Below are 15,557 nucleotides of genomic sequence, written 5' to 3'. Positions count from 1 at the left end.
GTTGACAGTTTGAAAGTTGCTGGTAATGGAAAAAAACAGGATGATGGATGTGCCGAGACCCTGAGGATGTGCGAACCAAGAAGAGTCTGAGAAGTCACATTCCAGGGAGGCAGACCCTGACTACAGACCAAGCCCTCTCCTCCAAGACCTCATTGTCAGGTGCTGTGATTAGAGAAATGCACATGTGGAGAGGTTGGCCACGGGAGCCTTGATGGTGCCATGCTGAAGAGGTCACCCCAACTGTCTTCAGCTTGGTGCCATAAGACAGCTCCGGTCAACTGGAGAGAACTGCTGGTCTGGGCACCCTCTCCCTTAGGTTAACCTAAGAAAGTCTAGCCCCTTAAACTCCCCTTTCCTGCTGACCATTTATCTGGACATACCATCATTTAGAGGAGCTGAGGGTGTTGGAAGTCCAGAGTCCTCAGGGCTTGGTGAACTTGATGAGCAGTGTGGTTCCTCTAGCCATTTCCACAAGGGAAGACGTCTAAGCCACAGATCCATTGCTTCAGTTCCGCTTTCCCAAGATACTTCCCTGGCACAGCGACTGGCACAGTGGAGGCACCTCCAAATTCAATCACAGTCTTAGTCCCTTGGCCTGCCCCCATGCATTTGCCTGGAGGCCACTTCACTCTCCAAAGGGAACTCATTTCCTGATTCTGGGGCCACCAAAATTCACTGAAGACTGGTAATAGGGGCCATCCTCCATCATTTTCTAGGAAGAATTTTAAAAGATCAGCCTGGAATTAGAGGCAGAGGTCTCAGTGCAAGTCTCCATGTATCTGCGTCTGCAGGTAAACCCTGTCAGTCCCTCTGAGTCCTAGTTTCATCTTTAATATGAGGATAAGGATGAGCATAATGATCTCCCAGGGTTGTTGTGAGGCCCTAAAACAAGATAATGCATGTGAACAGCCCAGCACCATACAAAGGGATGATAATTCCAGGACAGATACAAGGACACAAACAAATCCCCAAGGAATGTTGGCTGTGACAGCACCAAAGTAAATCCTGAAGAGATGGTGAAATGAGTTGGGGGAGGAAAAGTGGGGGGAGGCTACTTATTGCATCAGAAGAGTTTCCCACATTTGGAAAATTTCTGAATAGAGGAGACAAAGTAGAAGTGTGGTTCAGTGGCAAGAAGAGAGAATGCATTACCTAGCTGAGACTGCCAGGACACTCCTTTCCGGCCTTTATCTGAGATTAAAGAATAAAGTACCTATTAGGTATCGAATCTCTTAGAGAAGTGCATCTCTAACTTAAATGTACATACGCCTGAGGATTGAGCTAAAATGCAGACTCTCTGCATTTCTAATAAGCGCCCAGGTGATGTGGGTGCTGCTGGTTTGTAAATCACATTTTGAGTAGCAATTCAAGGAGTTAGGGAAGGTTTCTCTGAGACAAATATGCTTGAGCTGACAGCTGAAGGATGAGGAGGACTTGACTAAGGAGGAAGAGAAGCCTTCTAGGCATAAAGCAAGGGCCCTGTGGCCCTGGAAAAAACTGAAAGAATATGAGTGTGGCTGGAGTGCAGAGAGTTTAGGGAGAGAAGTGAGGTGGAGCTGCAGAGAGCATGGGACCACATATGAGGTGTCTAGGATATTAGCATTTACCATGATGGTGGGAAGACATTGAAGGCTGCTAAGTACAAAAGGGACATACACAGATCTGCATTTTGAAAAGATCACTGCTTCTGCACTATGAATAACAGATGAGGGAAAGAGATGGATACAAAGCAGATGCAGATCACTGGTTAAGAGTTAGGCTAAAGCAGTCCGTACAACAGGTAGCTTGACTAGTGGTGGTAGAGATGGAGAGAAGCAGAATATCTGAGAACTATATAGGAAGTAAAATGGACAGGACATTATAAAGGATTTGACATGGAGGTAAAGAAGAGGGTGCTCTAAGGGCTGTAGCCTGAGCATCTGGCCACAATTGGATGACAAGGGTGCCATTCACTGAGGAAAGAAGCATTAGAAGACAAGCAGGTTACAAGGGAAGACCATGAGTTTGGTTTTGTACATACTGAGTTTGAGGTCCCTGTGAGTCATCCAAGGTAAGAGGTCAAGTAAGAGATGGCTTCATAGATCTGGGACTCAGAAGAGAGGTGGGAGCTGGAGATGTAAACCTGGGAATCAGGTTTGTATTGGTTCATACTGTTCATACTGAGCATGATTGCAGCCATGGGCACAGGTGAGATCCTGAGGTAGAACAGAGATCAGAAGAGGGCCTAGGATCAAGCCTCTGAAGATCGCAGACACTGAACGATGGCGAAAAGGAAGAGGATGAGCCTGTGATGGAGAAAAAGGGAGCAAGAGAAAAAACCAGGGAGAGTGTGGGACTTAGCAGCCAAGGAAGAAAGTGTTTCGAGGAAGGGGTGGTCAACAGTGCCAAATGCTGTTGAGAAATGATGGAGACTCAGCCAGGGTAGGAGTGATGAAACCAGAAAAGTGGTCTTCTAGAGGACTAAAGCTAAGGCTGAATGCAACGCCCAACCCAGTCCACCATATGGATGCCCTATAGCGTAATTTCCAGTATATCCAACCATCTCCCCAGTAAGTACTCCAAGGTGGGTCTTGTCCATACTGTTATCCCCAAAGCCTAGCACAAGGCCAGTCACACAGCAGACACATTTTATTGATGAATGAGTGGATGGATGGATGGATGGATGGATGGATGGATGGATGGATGGATGATTGGATGGGTGAATGGTGAGGAGGAAGAATTGGAAGCAAAGGAAGAATTGCTGGCCTCTGCCTGGGATCTACTATCCTTAAGCATTTTTTTCCTCTCTACTGCAATGGCCTGCAGACCCAGGGAACAGAGACTGAGCCCCATCCTCTCCCTCCCCTGGGCCCTGGCCCCCCTTTCTCTCTCTGACGAAGAGTCTGGACCGAAGGTTCTGCTGACGTGGGAAGGGGAGGAGAGTCTGGAGGAAGGGGAGGGGAAAGCAGCGCATAGATCGCAGAGACGAAGGAGGCGCCCGCGGCTGCAGAGCTGCAGAGCGGGGTCTCTCTGGCTTCTGTGTCCGGGCACCGGGCGCGCCATTGGGCCAGAGGACAGCGCATCCTTTCGGTGTGGGCCCGCAGGGCCCCTGCGGTCGGCAAGCTGGCTCCCCGGGTGGCCACCGGGACCCCCGAGCCCAATGGCGGGGGCGGCAGCAAAATCGACAGCACTGTAGAGATCACCCCCAGCCCCAATGGAGTAAGTGTCCGGGCCCTGGGGGCTACGCCATCATCTCCCCGCACCTCCGCCAAGCGCCTGGCATTTTCCTCCCGCGCATTCCCCGCCGCCTTCCTCCCGATCGCGCTCTTCCCTTACTCTGCGGTTTTCTCCGCTTAACCCTTCTTCTGCCCCCACCCTCCACAGCAGGTCGGGACCCTTGGAGATGCGGTGCCCACGGAGCAGCTGCAGGGTGAGCGGGAGCGCGAACGCGAGCGGGAGGGGGAGGGCGACGCGGGCGGCGACGGGATGGGCAGCAGCCTGTCGCTGGCCGTGCCCCCCGGCCCCCTCAGCTTCGAGGCGCTGCTCGCCCAAGTGGGGGCGCTGGGCGGCGGCCAGCAGCTGCAGCTCGGCCTCTGCTGCCTGCCCGTGCTCTTCGTGGCCCTGGGCTTGGCCTCGGACCCCATCTTCACGCTGGCGCCCCCGCTGCATTGCCACTACGGGGCCTTCCCCCCCAACACTTCTGGCTGGGAGCAGACCCCCAACGCCAGCGGCGTCAGCGCGGCCTTAGCAGCCAGCGCCGCCAGCCGCGTCGTCGCCACCAGTACGGACCCCTCGTGCAGCGGCTTCGCCCCGCCAGACTTCAACCACTGCCTCAAGGACTGGGACTATAATGGCCTGCCCGTGCTCACCACCAACGCCATCGGCCAGGTGAGCAGAACAGTGGGCCACGGGTCTGGGGGCGGGCCGAGAGCGACCAACGAGGGGCCTCACACTCTTTCCATCCCTCTCACGTCCCCAGTGGGATCTGGTGTGTGACCTGGGCTGGCAGGTGATCCTGGAGCAGATCCTCTTCATCTTGGGCTTTGCTTCTGGCTACCTGTTCCTGGGCTACCCAGCCGACAGGTGAGGGCTGGCGAGTAGAGAGGAGGGGGTGCTAGGGAGGCTAGCGGAGGCAGCTAGCCTTCGCAAGAGGCTGAAGAGGATTCGGTGGACTCTGCAGCGTTCTCTGGATTTCTTCTGTTCAGTGATACGCAGCCCCATCCCTGTCTCAACTTCACCCCTCATCAAGAAATACTCTTTCCAGACCTCTTTAACACAACAGAGTATCTTTTCCACCACTCCCAATCCCTGTATCCATGGATCAGTAGCCCCATCCCTGCTGACCAAAAACCCTATATCCACATATCAAAAGTCCTAGCTCCTCCTCTATTGTCCCTATCACCACTAACCACCTCCCTCACCATCTTCATATATTAAGATTCATCCCTGCTAAGGGCCCTATCCACATGGACTATTAGCTCCATCTCAGTAGCCTCATTCCTAAAGATCATTGTTAATTTCTAAATATCAATAGCCCCATTCCCACTGACCAATAGTTCAACTCTACAAACAAGTGACTACCCTCATGGGGGTCAATATTTCAACTCCCATGGATTAGTGACTACAATAGCACACTACCCCCAAGATTAACAGCCCCATCCTCATGGATCTTCAGTGCTCTCAGATCAAAAGCCCTATTTCCAAGAATCAGTGGCCTCATCTCAAAGACAAACAGCCCATCCCCACTAGCCAATAGCTCTTCCCGGGGATCAAAACTTCCATCTCCTCTGATTCTAGACATCATCACCACTAACCAGGTGCTCCACCTCCACTGATCTACCATCCCATCCAAATGGTTTTACAGTTCAACTTCCAGGGATTGAAGGCAACACAACATTCAATAATCCAGTTCCCTAAAATCAATACCTCTTCTCACTTCCCAACAGTCACACAACCCTGAGGGCAAATGATCCTAAACCCACAGGTCAATAGCCTATCTGTCATGTATTAGTGGCCTCATTCCCACACACCAGTAGCATCATTCCTGTAGAATAACAGCCTCATCCCCAAAGACCCATAATTCTCCTAAATTTAGTAGCCTTAGCTTCATTAACCAATAAGCTGTGCCCCATGAAAACATGGCCCCAGCTTATTGTGTCAGTAGCTTCACTCTCATGGATCAGTGCCCCTTTCCCAATACCCAGTGACCCCAGTCTACTCCCCATAGATCAGTGGTCTTATTCCCCCCTAAATCAATAGCCTGGCCTCCAAGGATCGGTTACCCTGTCCTCACTGACTCATAGCCAGTGACCAACATCACTGGCCAATAATCTCATCTCCTCTGGTCTGTGACCCCACTCTTACCGATTATCTCTATGGATTAATAGATTCATCCCTATTGGCCAATAATCCCATCCATATGGACTGAGATCCCTACCCCATGAATCAATGGCTCCATCCTCAAAGATCAGCTGTCCAATCTTCAAAGATCAGTGCTCATCCCCACTGATGAATAGTACTGCCCCATGGATTAATAGCTCCATTCCCATGGATGAGTGGCTCCATTTTCTGGTCAGCAGCCCCATCCCCATTGACCATCCCTATGGATTCATAGACCCATGCCTCAATCCCATGGAACAATGGCTTTAACCCCCAAAATCTACTCAGTCCCCTAAGATCAAGAGCTCCATCTTTACTGACCAATACTATCTCCATGGACAAGTGGCCAATGGCATACCTCCATAGATCAATAGCTCAAACCCCGTATACTGCCCTCATCTCCTCTGATCACTCTGAGCAAGACAAGCTCTGTTCCCACTGACCAATAGGTCTATCCCCAAGGACCAATGGTCCCAAGTGCCCTAAACAATATCCCATCCCCTCTGATGATTGGTCTCACTTCCATGGAGAAATGCCCTCATCTCTGACCAACAGCCCCACCTAAGAGTCTATGGTCCCGCCCCAACAGAACCATAGCCATGCCCCTGTGCCCAGTAGCCAACCCATGGTCCCCATCCTTTCCTATTTTCTCTAGCCTCAGCATCTCCTCCCCCAGGGAGTCTGGGTGACCAGAGGCCCTCCCTGCTTTCCAGGTTTGGTCGTCGTGGGATCGTGCTGCTGACCTTGGGGCTGGTGGGCCCCTGTGGAGTAGGAGGGGCTGCTGCAGGCTCCTCCACAGGTGTCATGGCCCTCCGATTCCTCCTGGGCTTTCTGCTTGCTGGCGTTGACCTTGGTGTCTACCTGATGCGTAAGTGGTACCCTCCCAGAACTCCTTCCCTTGGGGCTCATGCCCACCTGTCTGTATCATCAGGCCATTAACACTGCTCCCTAGGATCCCCGCAGTCCCTTTTTCAGCCCCAGATTTCAGCTGTTCAAAATCTCAGCTGTCTTTCTGCCCAGGCCTTTGAAGGATCCAGGGGTCTTGCTTCTCTCCACACCCCTCTCCCACCACGATCTTTAAGGCCCCTCTTGCCCTAGACTTACTGCTGTTAAGGAATGAGTCTTATTTTTAAAATGACAAAAAAAAAAAAAAAAAAACAACATAAATAAGCCTAGCTACCACCCCCTCAAGAAAATGAAATCCTGAGTAACTGTATGACCTTGAACAAGGGTTGGTATGAAGGCCAAGTAAGAGGTCTGATGTGAAAGAGCCTGTAAACTGGGAATGCTGACCACCTACCAGGGACTCTGACCCTCGAGCCCTCCCGGGTTTGTAGGAGAGGAGAGAGGAATGAACAATCTCTCCACTCTTTGCCTTAGAGGTTAGTCTGTGGGAGGCAATGGCTGCAGCCTCCACTCAGAGAGTCTGACCTCGCTCTCTGTCCTCTTCCCTCCCTCTCTCCTCTCCCACGCCTTCTTCTTCCCTGGCCTCTCCTCCCTGTCCCTGCTGTATCTCCAGGCCTGGAGCTGTGCGACCCAACCCAGAGGCTTCGGGTGGCCCTGGCAGGGGAACTGGTGGGGGTGGGGGGACACTTCCTGTTCCTGGGCCTGGCCCTAGTCTCTAAGGACTGGCGATTTCTGCAGCGAATGATCACCGCTCCCTGCATCCTCTTCCTGTTTTATGGGTCAGTATCACCCTCCACCTGTTGTCTGGCCATTCCCATCTCTACCTCTAGTCTGGCTCCAGCCACAGCCCCCTATCCAAGCCTACCCCAGCCCCAGCCCCTCAGAGGTGGGAGTACCCCAGTCCTGGGTCAGGAGATGGAGGCCTCACAGTGCACCCCACTTCCCACCCCTAGCTGGCCTGGTCTGTTTCTGGAGTCCGCACGGTGGCTGATAGTGAAGCGACAGATTGAGGAGGCCCAGTCTGTGCTGAGGATCCTGGCTGAGCGGAACCGGCCCCATGGGCAGATGCTGGGAGAAGAGGCCCAGGAGGCCCTGCAGGGTAAGAAATAGGGTCCCGACAGGTGAGATACCTCACGTGCACACATGAGGGTGCCCTCTGTTGTAGCTATGCCACCTTCTCCCAGGGTCTTCACCACCCATGTGGGAAGACCCTGGGTCTTCAGCTGTTCCTTCTAACAGACAGCTCCTCTCTCTCTCCCAAGACCTGGAGAACACCTGCCCTCTCCCTGCAACATCCTCCTTTTCCTTCGCTTCCCTCCTCAACTACCGCAACATCTGGAAAAATCTGCTTATCCTGGGCTTCACCAAGTGAGCCTGGGTGTCTGAGCCAAGGGCCAGGCCAGTAGCTGGGATAGGGGCTGGTTGGTGGGGGGTAGAACCTGAGGACCCCTGCAGTGGGCAGCCAGGGCTGTAGAAAGCTGCAGATGGGGATTCAGACACTCTTCTTTGTTTCCCCGCCCTGTATGACAGCTTTATTGCCCACGCTATTCGCCACTGCTACCAGCCCGTAGGAGGAGGAGGGAGCCCATCGGATTTCTACCTGTGCTCCCTGCTGGCCAGCGGCACAGCGGCCCTAGCCTGCGTCTTCCTGGGGGTCACCGTGGACCGATTTGGCCGCCGGGGCATCCTGCTTCTCTCGATGACCCTCACTGGCATTGCGTCCCTGGTCCTGCTGGGCCTGTGGGATTGTGAGCATCCTCCCTTCCCCACAGTGCGGGCTCAGCAAAGGAAAGCCAGCAGAGGTGCCTCAGACAGGCTCAGACGCTGTTTCTGTCACAGGCCTCCCAAGTCAATATCACACCCTGCCCAGATCCACAATCCTCCCCCTTGGCCGCACAATCCTGTCTGTTCCCCCAACTGATTAGTGAATGCACAGAACCCACCTGGCTAGGGATCAGAGGGGATGATGGCAGCGACTAGGCCAAGCATGATCTCCCCACCTCCATTCACATATTCCCTCTTGGTCCTCCAGATTTGAACGAGGCCGCCATCACCACCTTTTCTGTCCTTGGCCTCTTCTCCTCCCAAGCTGCTGGCATCCTCAGCACCCTCCTTGCTGCCGAAGTCATCCCTACCACTGTCCGGTGAGAGCAGGGGTGCTGCCAGGGGAGTCTCCAGGCCTCCAGCTGGCGACAGAACCCGAGGGAGGCAGGAGGCTGCCAGTGAAGGGTTGGGGTGAGGCTCACAGCTATAGGCTCAGTGCCTCATCCATCTCTCCCAGGGGCCGAGGTCTGGGCCTGATCATGGCACTGGGGGCGCTTGGAGGGCTGAGTGGCCCAGCCCAGCGCCTTCACATGGGCCACGGAGCCTTCCTACAGCACGTGGTGCTGGCGGCCTGTGCCCTCCTCTGCATCCTCAGCATCATGCTTCTGCCGGAGACCAAGCGCAAGCTCCTGCCCGAGGTGCTCCGGGATGGGGAGCTGTGCCGCCGGCCTTCCCTGCTGCGGCAGCCACCCCCCAACCGCTGTGACCACGTCCCGCTGCTCGCCACCCCCAACCCTGCCCTCTGAGTGGCCTCTGAGCACCTGGCAGGAGGCTAGCACATATAGAAAGGTGGCACAAGGCCCTGGCAAGGAGATTGGGAGGACCGAGGGAGGAAGGCAGGGCTGCCCAGAAGGCTCAGAGGCACCTCATGCCAGCATCAAAGAGGGCTGCCCCACCCCCATCTCCTCCCTGCTGCTTTGTGTTCACTTCCTTGGCAAGAGTCAGGGACAGGGAGAGAGCTCCACGCTGTTACCACTAGGTCTGGGCTTCATCCTGTGCCCAAAGACATCCTCCCAGACCTCATTCTTTCTTGCTCTATCATTCTGTTTCAATAAAGACATTTTGAATACATGAGCATACCATAGCCTGGACTTCCCTCCCTTCTGTTGTCCTTCTGGCTGTCTCTTGAGGGAAGGTTTCTCTCAGTGGAATCAAACCAGTAACAATCTCACTCCCCCTCCCTGTGCCCTGCCTCCCTCCCCACTTCTCATCTCCACCCCAGCATTAACTTACAGACAACTACCACCCCTTACTGACTGCTTGCTATGCTGCTAGGACCGGGCTAGGCACTTTACAAACTTCATTGAATCATTTAATCCTTACCACACTGCAAGGTAGGTGTTTGGATCAATTAAAGTTTTTTCTTTCTGCAAGCAATAATAACTGACTGTAATGAACTTAAAAAGGGAACTTATTAGAGGGATTTGATGGGCAGGTTGTGGTGGGGAGCTCACAGAATAGAAGGAAAAGCATAACTAGTCACAAAAGGTCAGGAACCAGAGAGGGCAAGAGAGCAATCCACTGGCTAGCTTGGGTATCATGCCACCCCCACCCCCATTACAGACAACTGGGGAGGGGAGAGCGACACCCGAGCGCTGCTGGCGGAAGTAGGACTGGATGTCGTAAAGGTGAAAACTATGGATGCCCATTACAGCATTCTTTTACAAATGACTAAACTGATGCTCAGAGAGACTCAGTCACCTGCCCGAGATTACAAAGTTAATGAGTGACAGAGCTGGGGTATGATTACATCTGGAGGTGAAATGCTCTGTGGATGCATACTGTGGCCACCTTCTCAACTCTTCCAGTCTTTGCCCACTACCCTTGGAAGCAAGGAGCAAGTCTTCAGGTCACCTGGGAGGTGACAGTAGGAGACTAGGCCCTCCACCTCAGTGCCAGGGCCTGCCTTTCAGGCTAGCTCTGGCCTGGCTTTACTGTTTTGGCCAAATCTCTTAACTTCCAGCTTTCAAGGGTTGCCATGAGGTTAAACAAGATAATATATTGTTTAAGTATCTCTTAAATTACCCCACTAGATGGTAATTTCCTTAAGGACAGGAACTTTGTCTAACTCAATTTTGAAATACCAAAGCCTGACACGATAGATGTTCAAAAAGTCATCATTATTTGTTAATCCTTTTGGCAAATGTTTCCCGTGCCTGATTTATAGACCAGTACCATCCTGGATATTTAGGGCATGGGCCATCCTTCAAGGAGTTTAAAATCCATCTAACACTGGGAATATTAATGGGGAGGGAGACGTCAGTGGTCTGGAGCATCAAAAAGCTGCCTCCTGAAGGAGGTGAGACTCAGGGAGGCAGAAGGACCTCAGGCAGGGCTCAGGAGACAGGTACAGTGCTCTCAACTCAAAGGATATAGGAAGGGGGGTGGGTATAGCTCAGTGGTAGAGTGCATGCTTAGCATGCATGAGGTCCTGGGTTCAATCCCCATACCTCCATGAAAAAATAAATAAACCTAATTACCTCCCCAGCAACCAAAAAAGAAAAAAGTAAAAAGAACAAAGGATATAGGGAGAGCAAAGGCCTGGAGATAGGAAAGGGTGAGGTGGTCCTAGAGAGAGGGGTTCTTAGGGAAACCAAGTCCCGAGGCCAGCTTCCTTCAGAGAAAGGAGGCCCATTACCCACAGATTCTTGCAGCACCAGTGTTCCCATCTCCTTCCCCTCTGCCAGTCCATGTCCAAGGCCCAAAGCTCTATGAACTAAGCCATGCTCCTAGGCTCTCAATAAATAATCATGTTACTGGAGGACTCATAAGAATCTTTTTCATTTAATCTCCTCAGCCTCTTGAAATAGGCATTATTAGTTTTATCATATTCAACTACTGAGGAAATGGAAATGAGGGAACTGAAGGAACTGCCATTAAGAGGCACAGCCAGGACTCAAACCCGGGCCTTCTGGCTGCTCTTTCTACTCCACCACAGTTCCTTCACAGTTAGACATTCTGCATCACACATTCTGTAGATCAGTGTCTGTAAGGGTTTGAACTGACTCCAATGTCGACTTTTTAGCTTTAGATTGCCAGTGATTAAAACAAGAGATTCTGTAAGAACCAACAGGATGGTAAACAAAAAAGCCCTTGGGCTTTTTGGAAGAACCTATGTAAAACCAAGGAATTACTTACATGCAAATGGCACTGTCCAAAGCACTCCGTGGGGAACGGTGTCAAGAGACATTTCAACGAACCCATTCTTCGCACATCACTGGATAAAGGTCCAGGGAAGGAAAATAAAAACACTCAGAAAGCTAGAGCATCTCCTGTAGGAGGGTAGGGGAAAGAGACCAAGCTTCTCTGACTTCAACCGAACACATTAAAGGCTAAAAGAATGGGAGCATTTGAGAAGTATCAACAAAGCACAGGGAGAATACAGTCTTCATCCCCAAGCAACTCACGGTCCAGGTGGAAAAGGTCAGTGTGTGTAGCTACAACTAGCATCTTGGCCACTGCTCCAAAATTCACCAACCACATGACCTCATTGGATCCTCATCAATAACCCCTTGAAAAATGGTTATTATTTTTTAGGCTTTTACAGATGGGGAGACTGAAGTTTGGGGACGTAACTTATGAGTTGACTGGTAATTAGAATAGTCAGATCTTGAGAACTGAGAGCCTGCAATCTTCTTACTGCATACCAGATAGATTCCAAACATCATGAAGGAAAGTATTACTTATCCTGTAATATTAAGTTTAGAAAGTACCCCAGGAACTTGGAGATCATTTTCAGGCAAACGAGGAAAAGTCTTCTTTCCTTGGAGAGGTTGTACTGATGAAACATGAATTGTTTTTAGAAATGTTTTAGTTGGATTCACAACTAAGAACCATAATGGATTATTGAGGGGAAAATTAAAAGGATATATGGGGTACACATCTAACCTTAAAAAGTTACATGAAGTGACGTGAAAGCCACTCCCGTTCCTCACTGTCAACCTAGCCTGGCTACCATGCAGCCAATTTTTACTGATCATCCACTACTGTCTGGTGCTGCCTCAGGTCTGGGGGCATGTTCCTGGCCTGCAGAAGCTCAGAACACTGAGAGGTAAATAATTACAATCCTATATGGCAAATGCAGAGAAATGTACAAAGTGCTGAGGCAGCTCTGAGGAGGGCAGGGTATACTCTATTGGAGGCAGTCAAGGAAAGCTGCTCAGATATTTGGATTGGATCTTACAGGAAAAGTCTTGAGTTTGCCAGGTACAGAAAGGAAGAATAAACAGTGCAAAGCTTAGAGACACGACAGAACATGGTGTGCACGGGGAACAGCAAGTGCTTGTCCTAAACATCCATGGAATAAAGGGCACCTATGAAACCCACAGCTAACATCATATTTATCATGAAAGACATTTCTCCTAAGATCAGGAACAAGACAAAGATGTCTGCACTCACCACTTTTATTCAGCATTGTACTGGAGGTTCTAGCCAGGGAAATGAGGCAAGAAAATGAAACACAGGCATACCATGGAGGCACTGCAAGCTCGGTTCCAGATCACTGCATTAAAGCAAGTTACACAAATTTTTTGGTTTCCCAGAGCATATAAAATTTATGTTCACATGGTACTGTAGTCTATTAAGCGTGCCATACCGTTCTATCTAAAAAACAATGTACATACCTTAATTTAAAAAGTTATTGCTACAAAATGCTAATCATCATCTGAGCTTCAGTGTGAATTGTAATCTTTTTGCTGGTGGAGGGTTTGAAATATTGTGAGAATTACCAAAATGTGACACAGAGACATGATACCAATGGTCTTATTCAATGCAGGGTTGCCACAAGCGTTCAATTTGTTAAAAATACAGTATCTGCAAAGTGCAATAAAGCAAAGCCCAATAAAACAAGATATGCCTATAAAAAGCACCAAGAATAGAAAGGGCAATGTAAAACTCTGTATTTGCAGGTGATGTGATCTTATATAGAAAGAATCCTAAGGAATCCACAAAAAAAACTACTAGAACTAAACAAACAAGTTCAGCAAAGTTAGTAAACTTACAACTGAACTTCGAGGATACAAGGTCAACATACAAAATCAACTGTATTTCTATACAACTGCAATGAACAATCTGAAAGGGAAATTAAGGCAAGAATTCCATTTAAAATAGCAAAACGCTAAATACTTAGGAATAACTTTAATAAAAGAAGTGCAAGTCTTGTACACTGAACACTACAAAACATGTTTAAAGAAATTCAAGAAAACCTAAATAAATGGAAAGACATACTGTGTTCAGGGACTGAAAGACTTAATATTAAGATGCAGTCCTCTCCAAATTGATCCACAGATTCAAGGTAATCCCTGTTAAAATCTTAGCTATCTTTTTTTGCAGAAACTGACAAGCTGATTCTGACAGAGAATTCAAGCATTTCTAAAAAATTATATATTGTTTGGATTTATTTTTTTTAATGGAGGTACTGGGGATTGAACCCACTCTACCTCTGAACTATACCCACCCCTGCCTTAAAATTAATATAAAAATGTCAAAGACTCAGAATAGCAAAACAATCTTGAAAAAGAGCAAAACTGAAGGACTTATACTTCCCACTTTCAAAACTTATAAAACTACAGTAATGAAGACTGTGTGTTACCGGCATAAGGACATACAGATCAATGGAATAGAATTGAGAGTCCTGGAATAAACCCACACATTTACAGTCAATTGATTTTCAACAAGGGTGCCAAGATCATTCAATGGGGGAAAGAATAGCCTTTTTAACAAATGGTGCTGGGACAAATGCATTATTTGCATGCAGAAGAATGAAATTGGACCTCTATCTCACATCATACACAAAAATTAATTCAAAATGGATCAAAGACTTAAAATAAGAGCGAAAACTATAAACCTCTTAGGAGAAACACAGGCATAAATCTTTGTGACTTTTGTTCTTCAAAGAATACTATCAAGAAAGTGAAAAAACAACCCATTTTCACAAAACACAAAACAACCCACGAAATACATACAATAATACAAATACAAATATATTTGTATATCATATATACCTGACAAAGGTCTAGTATCCAGAATATATCAAGAACCCTTACAACTCAACAAAAAACACACATGACCCAATTTTAAAATAGGCAAAGGATCTGAATGACATTGCTTCAGAGGAAATATACAAAGGGCCAGTAAGCACATGAATATATGCCCAAGAGAAATGAAAAAGTAGTCACTCAAAAACTTATACACTGATGTTCACAGTAGCACTATTTCTAATAGTCAAAAAATGGGAACATCCCAAATACCCACCAACTGCTGAATGGATAAACAAAATGTGGTGTATGTATACAGATGACCCTTGAACTCAAGGGTTAGGAGTGCTAACCCTTCACATAGTTCAAAATCCACAAGAACTTTACAGTCCACCCTGTGTTGTGATTCTGCATCTGTGGGTTCAGCCTACCATGGACCATGTAGTACGTATTTACTGAAAAAAAACCATGTTTAAGTAGGCCCACGTAGTTCAAACCTGTGTTGTTCAAGGGTCAACTGTATAATGAAGTATTTTATTATTCAGCTATAAAAAGGAATGGAATATCAATAGATGCTACAACATGAATGAATCTTGAAAACATTATGCTAAGTGAAAGAAGTCAGACACAAAAAGCCACATATTGTATGATCCCATTTATATGAAATACCCAGAAAGGACATATTCATACATACATAAAGTAAATTAGTGGTTGCTAGGGACTGGGAGGACGGGAAAACTGGGAGCACTTGCTAATGGGAACAGGGATTCTGTTTGCTGAAAATGAAAATGCTCTAAAGTTAGGTAATGCTGATGATTACTATATATGTATGTACACAATATGTATGTATAAATAATACTCACTATAAATGTATCTACTAAATACCAATGAATTGTACACGAAAAGGCAAATTTTATAATTATACACTTAAAAGACAAACTGTATGGTATGTGAATTATATCTCAAGAAAAAAATCCATAGAGCTTTTTGGTGGGACGCGAGTCAGAAGTATGGCAAACTGACTTTTCTTCAGCAAAGAAAATTAAAGTCCTTAGTGACTCCTTTTTCTTTAACAAATTCTAGCACCTAGAACAGTGCCCAGTACTTGGTAAGTATTCAGTAAATGTCTGTTGAATGATTACCATAGGCACAAAGAAGGGGAAAGAGGCATGAGAAATTAGCACGGTTGACATTAGATGATTTGACAAAGGCTATCTATGCATTTAACCACATAAAAGCAAACTGTTTGTTTTTTGATTTTTTAAAATGAAACTGTTACATTATTTTAAAAGCCCAAGAACTGCTTTTCTCTAGTGCTGGTGTCAGGTTGGGCAAATCCTGAGAAAGCACTGGGTTGTCCTCATTTTGTATCCACCTATAGTCCTAGGGATCTCTGACTCAGACTCTCACTCCAGAGAAATCTCATAGGCAGGCTCCCCCAGTCTCTTCCTTAAGGACACTTCCCTCCCACAGAATCCGAATGAGACTGAGCTC

At 48.2% G+C, this 15,557-nt stretch overlaps 1 protein-coding gene across 3 annotated transcripts; it reads left to right on the top strand.

The window, feature by feature from the left end:
- Nucleotides 1-2,933: 2,933 nt before the first annotated feature.
- Nucleotides 2,934-9,172, top strand: SLC22A17 (solute carrier family 22 member 17). Of its 3 annotated transcripts, none has more exons than XM_031453445.2 (10): nucleotides 2,934-3,198; nucleotides 3,364-3,867; nucleotides 3,959-4,062; nucleotides 6,072-6,226; nucleotides 6,878-7,043; nucleotides 7,218-7,363; nucleotides 7,527-7,632; nucleotides 7,795-8,012; nucleotides 8,297-8,408; nucleotides 8,546-9,172. In XM_031453445.2, the coding sequence occupies exons 2-10, from the start codon at nucleotides 3,466-3,468 to the stop codon at nucleotides 8,832-8,834; spliced, it is 1,698 nt and encodes a 565-aa protein (XP_031309305.1). In that variant the 5' UTR covers nucleotides 2,934-3,198; nucleotides 3,364-3,465; the 3' UTR covers nucleotides 8,835-9,172. The 3 variants fall into 3 exon arrangements, with proteins under 3 accessions (XP_031309305.1, XP_031309304.1, XP_031309303.1); XM_031453444.2 differs by having other exon boundaries at nucleotides 2,956-3,198; nucleotides 3,367-3,867; nucleotides 7,795-8,066; XM_031453443.2 differs by having other exon boundaries at nucleotides 2,956-3,198; nucleotides 7,795-8,066.
- Nucleotides 9,173-15,557: the final 6,385 nt, after the last annotated feature.

The sequence above is a fragment of the Camelus dromedarius genome, chromosome 5 (genome assembly GCF_036321535.1).
Source record: "Camelus dromedarius isolate mCamDro1 chromosome 5, mCamDro1.pat, whole genome shotgun sequence".
Taxonomy (NCBI): Eukaryota; Metazoa; Chordata; class Mammalia; order Artiodactyla; family Camelidae; genus Camelus; species Camelus dromedarius.
The sequence above is the reverse complement of the archived record's forward strand: the minus strand, read 5'-3'. Positions and strand labels throughout refer to the sequence as shown.

What these genes read in the sequence shown, in the direction of transcription:
- SLC22A17 (XM_031453444.2), top strand. Translation starts at nt 3,466, where the DNA reads ATGGGCAGCAGCCTGTCGCTGGCCGTGCCCCCCGGCCCCCTCAGCTTC. An exon ending in CCTTGGTGTCTACCTGATGC is followed by an intron (nt 6,227 to 6,877) that starts GTAAGTGGTACC and finishes CTGTATCTCCAG; the next exon opens with GCCTGGAGCTGTGCGACCCA. An exon ending in GTCATCCCTACCACTGTCCG is followed by an intron (nt 8,409 to 8,545) that starts GTGAGAGCAGGG and finishes CATCTCTCCCAG; the next exon opens with GGGCCGAGGTCTGGGCCTGA.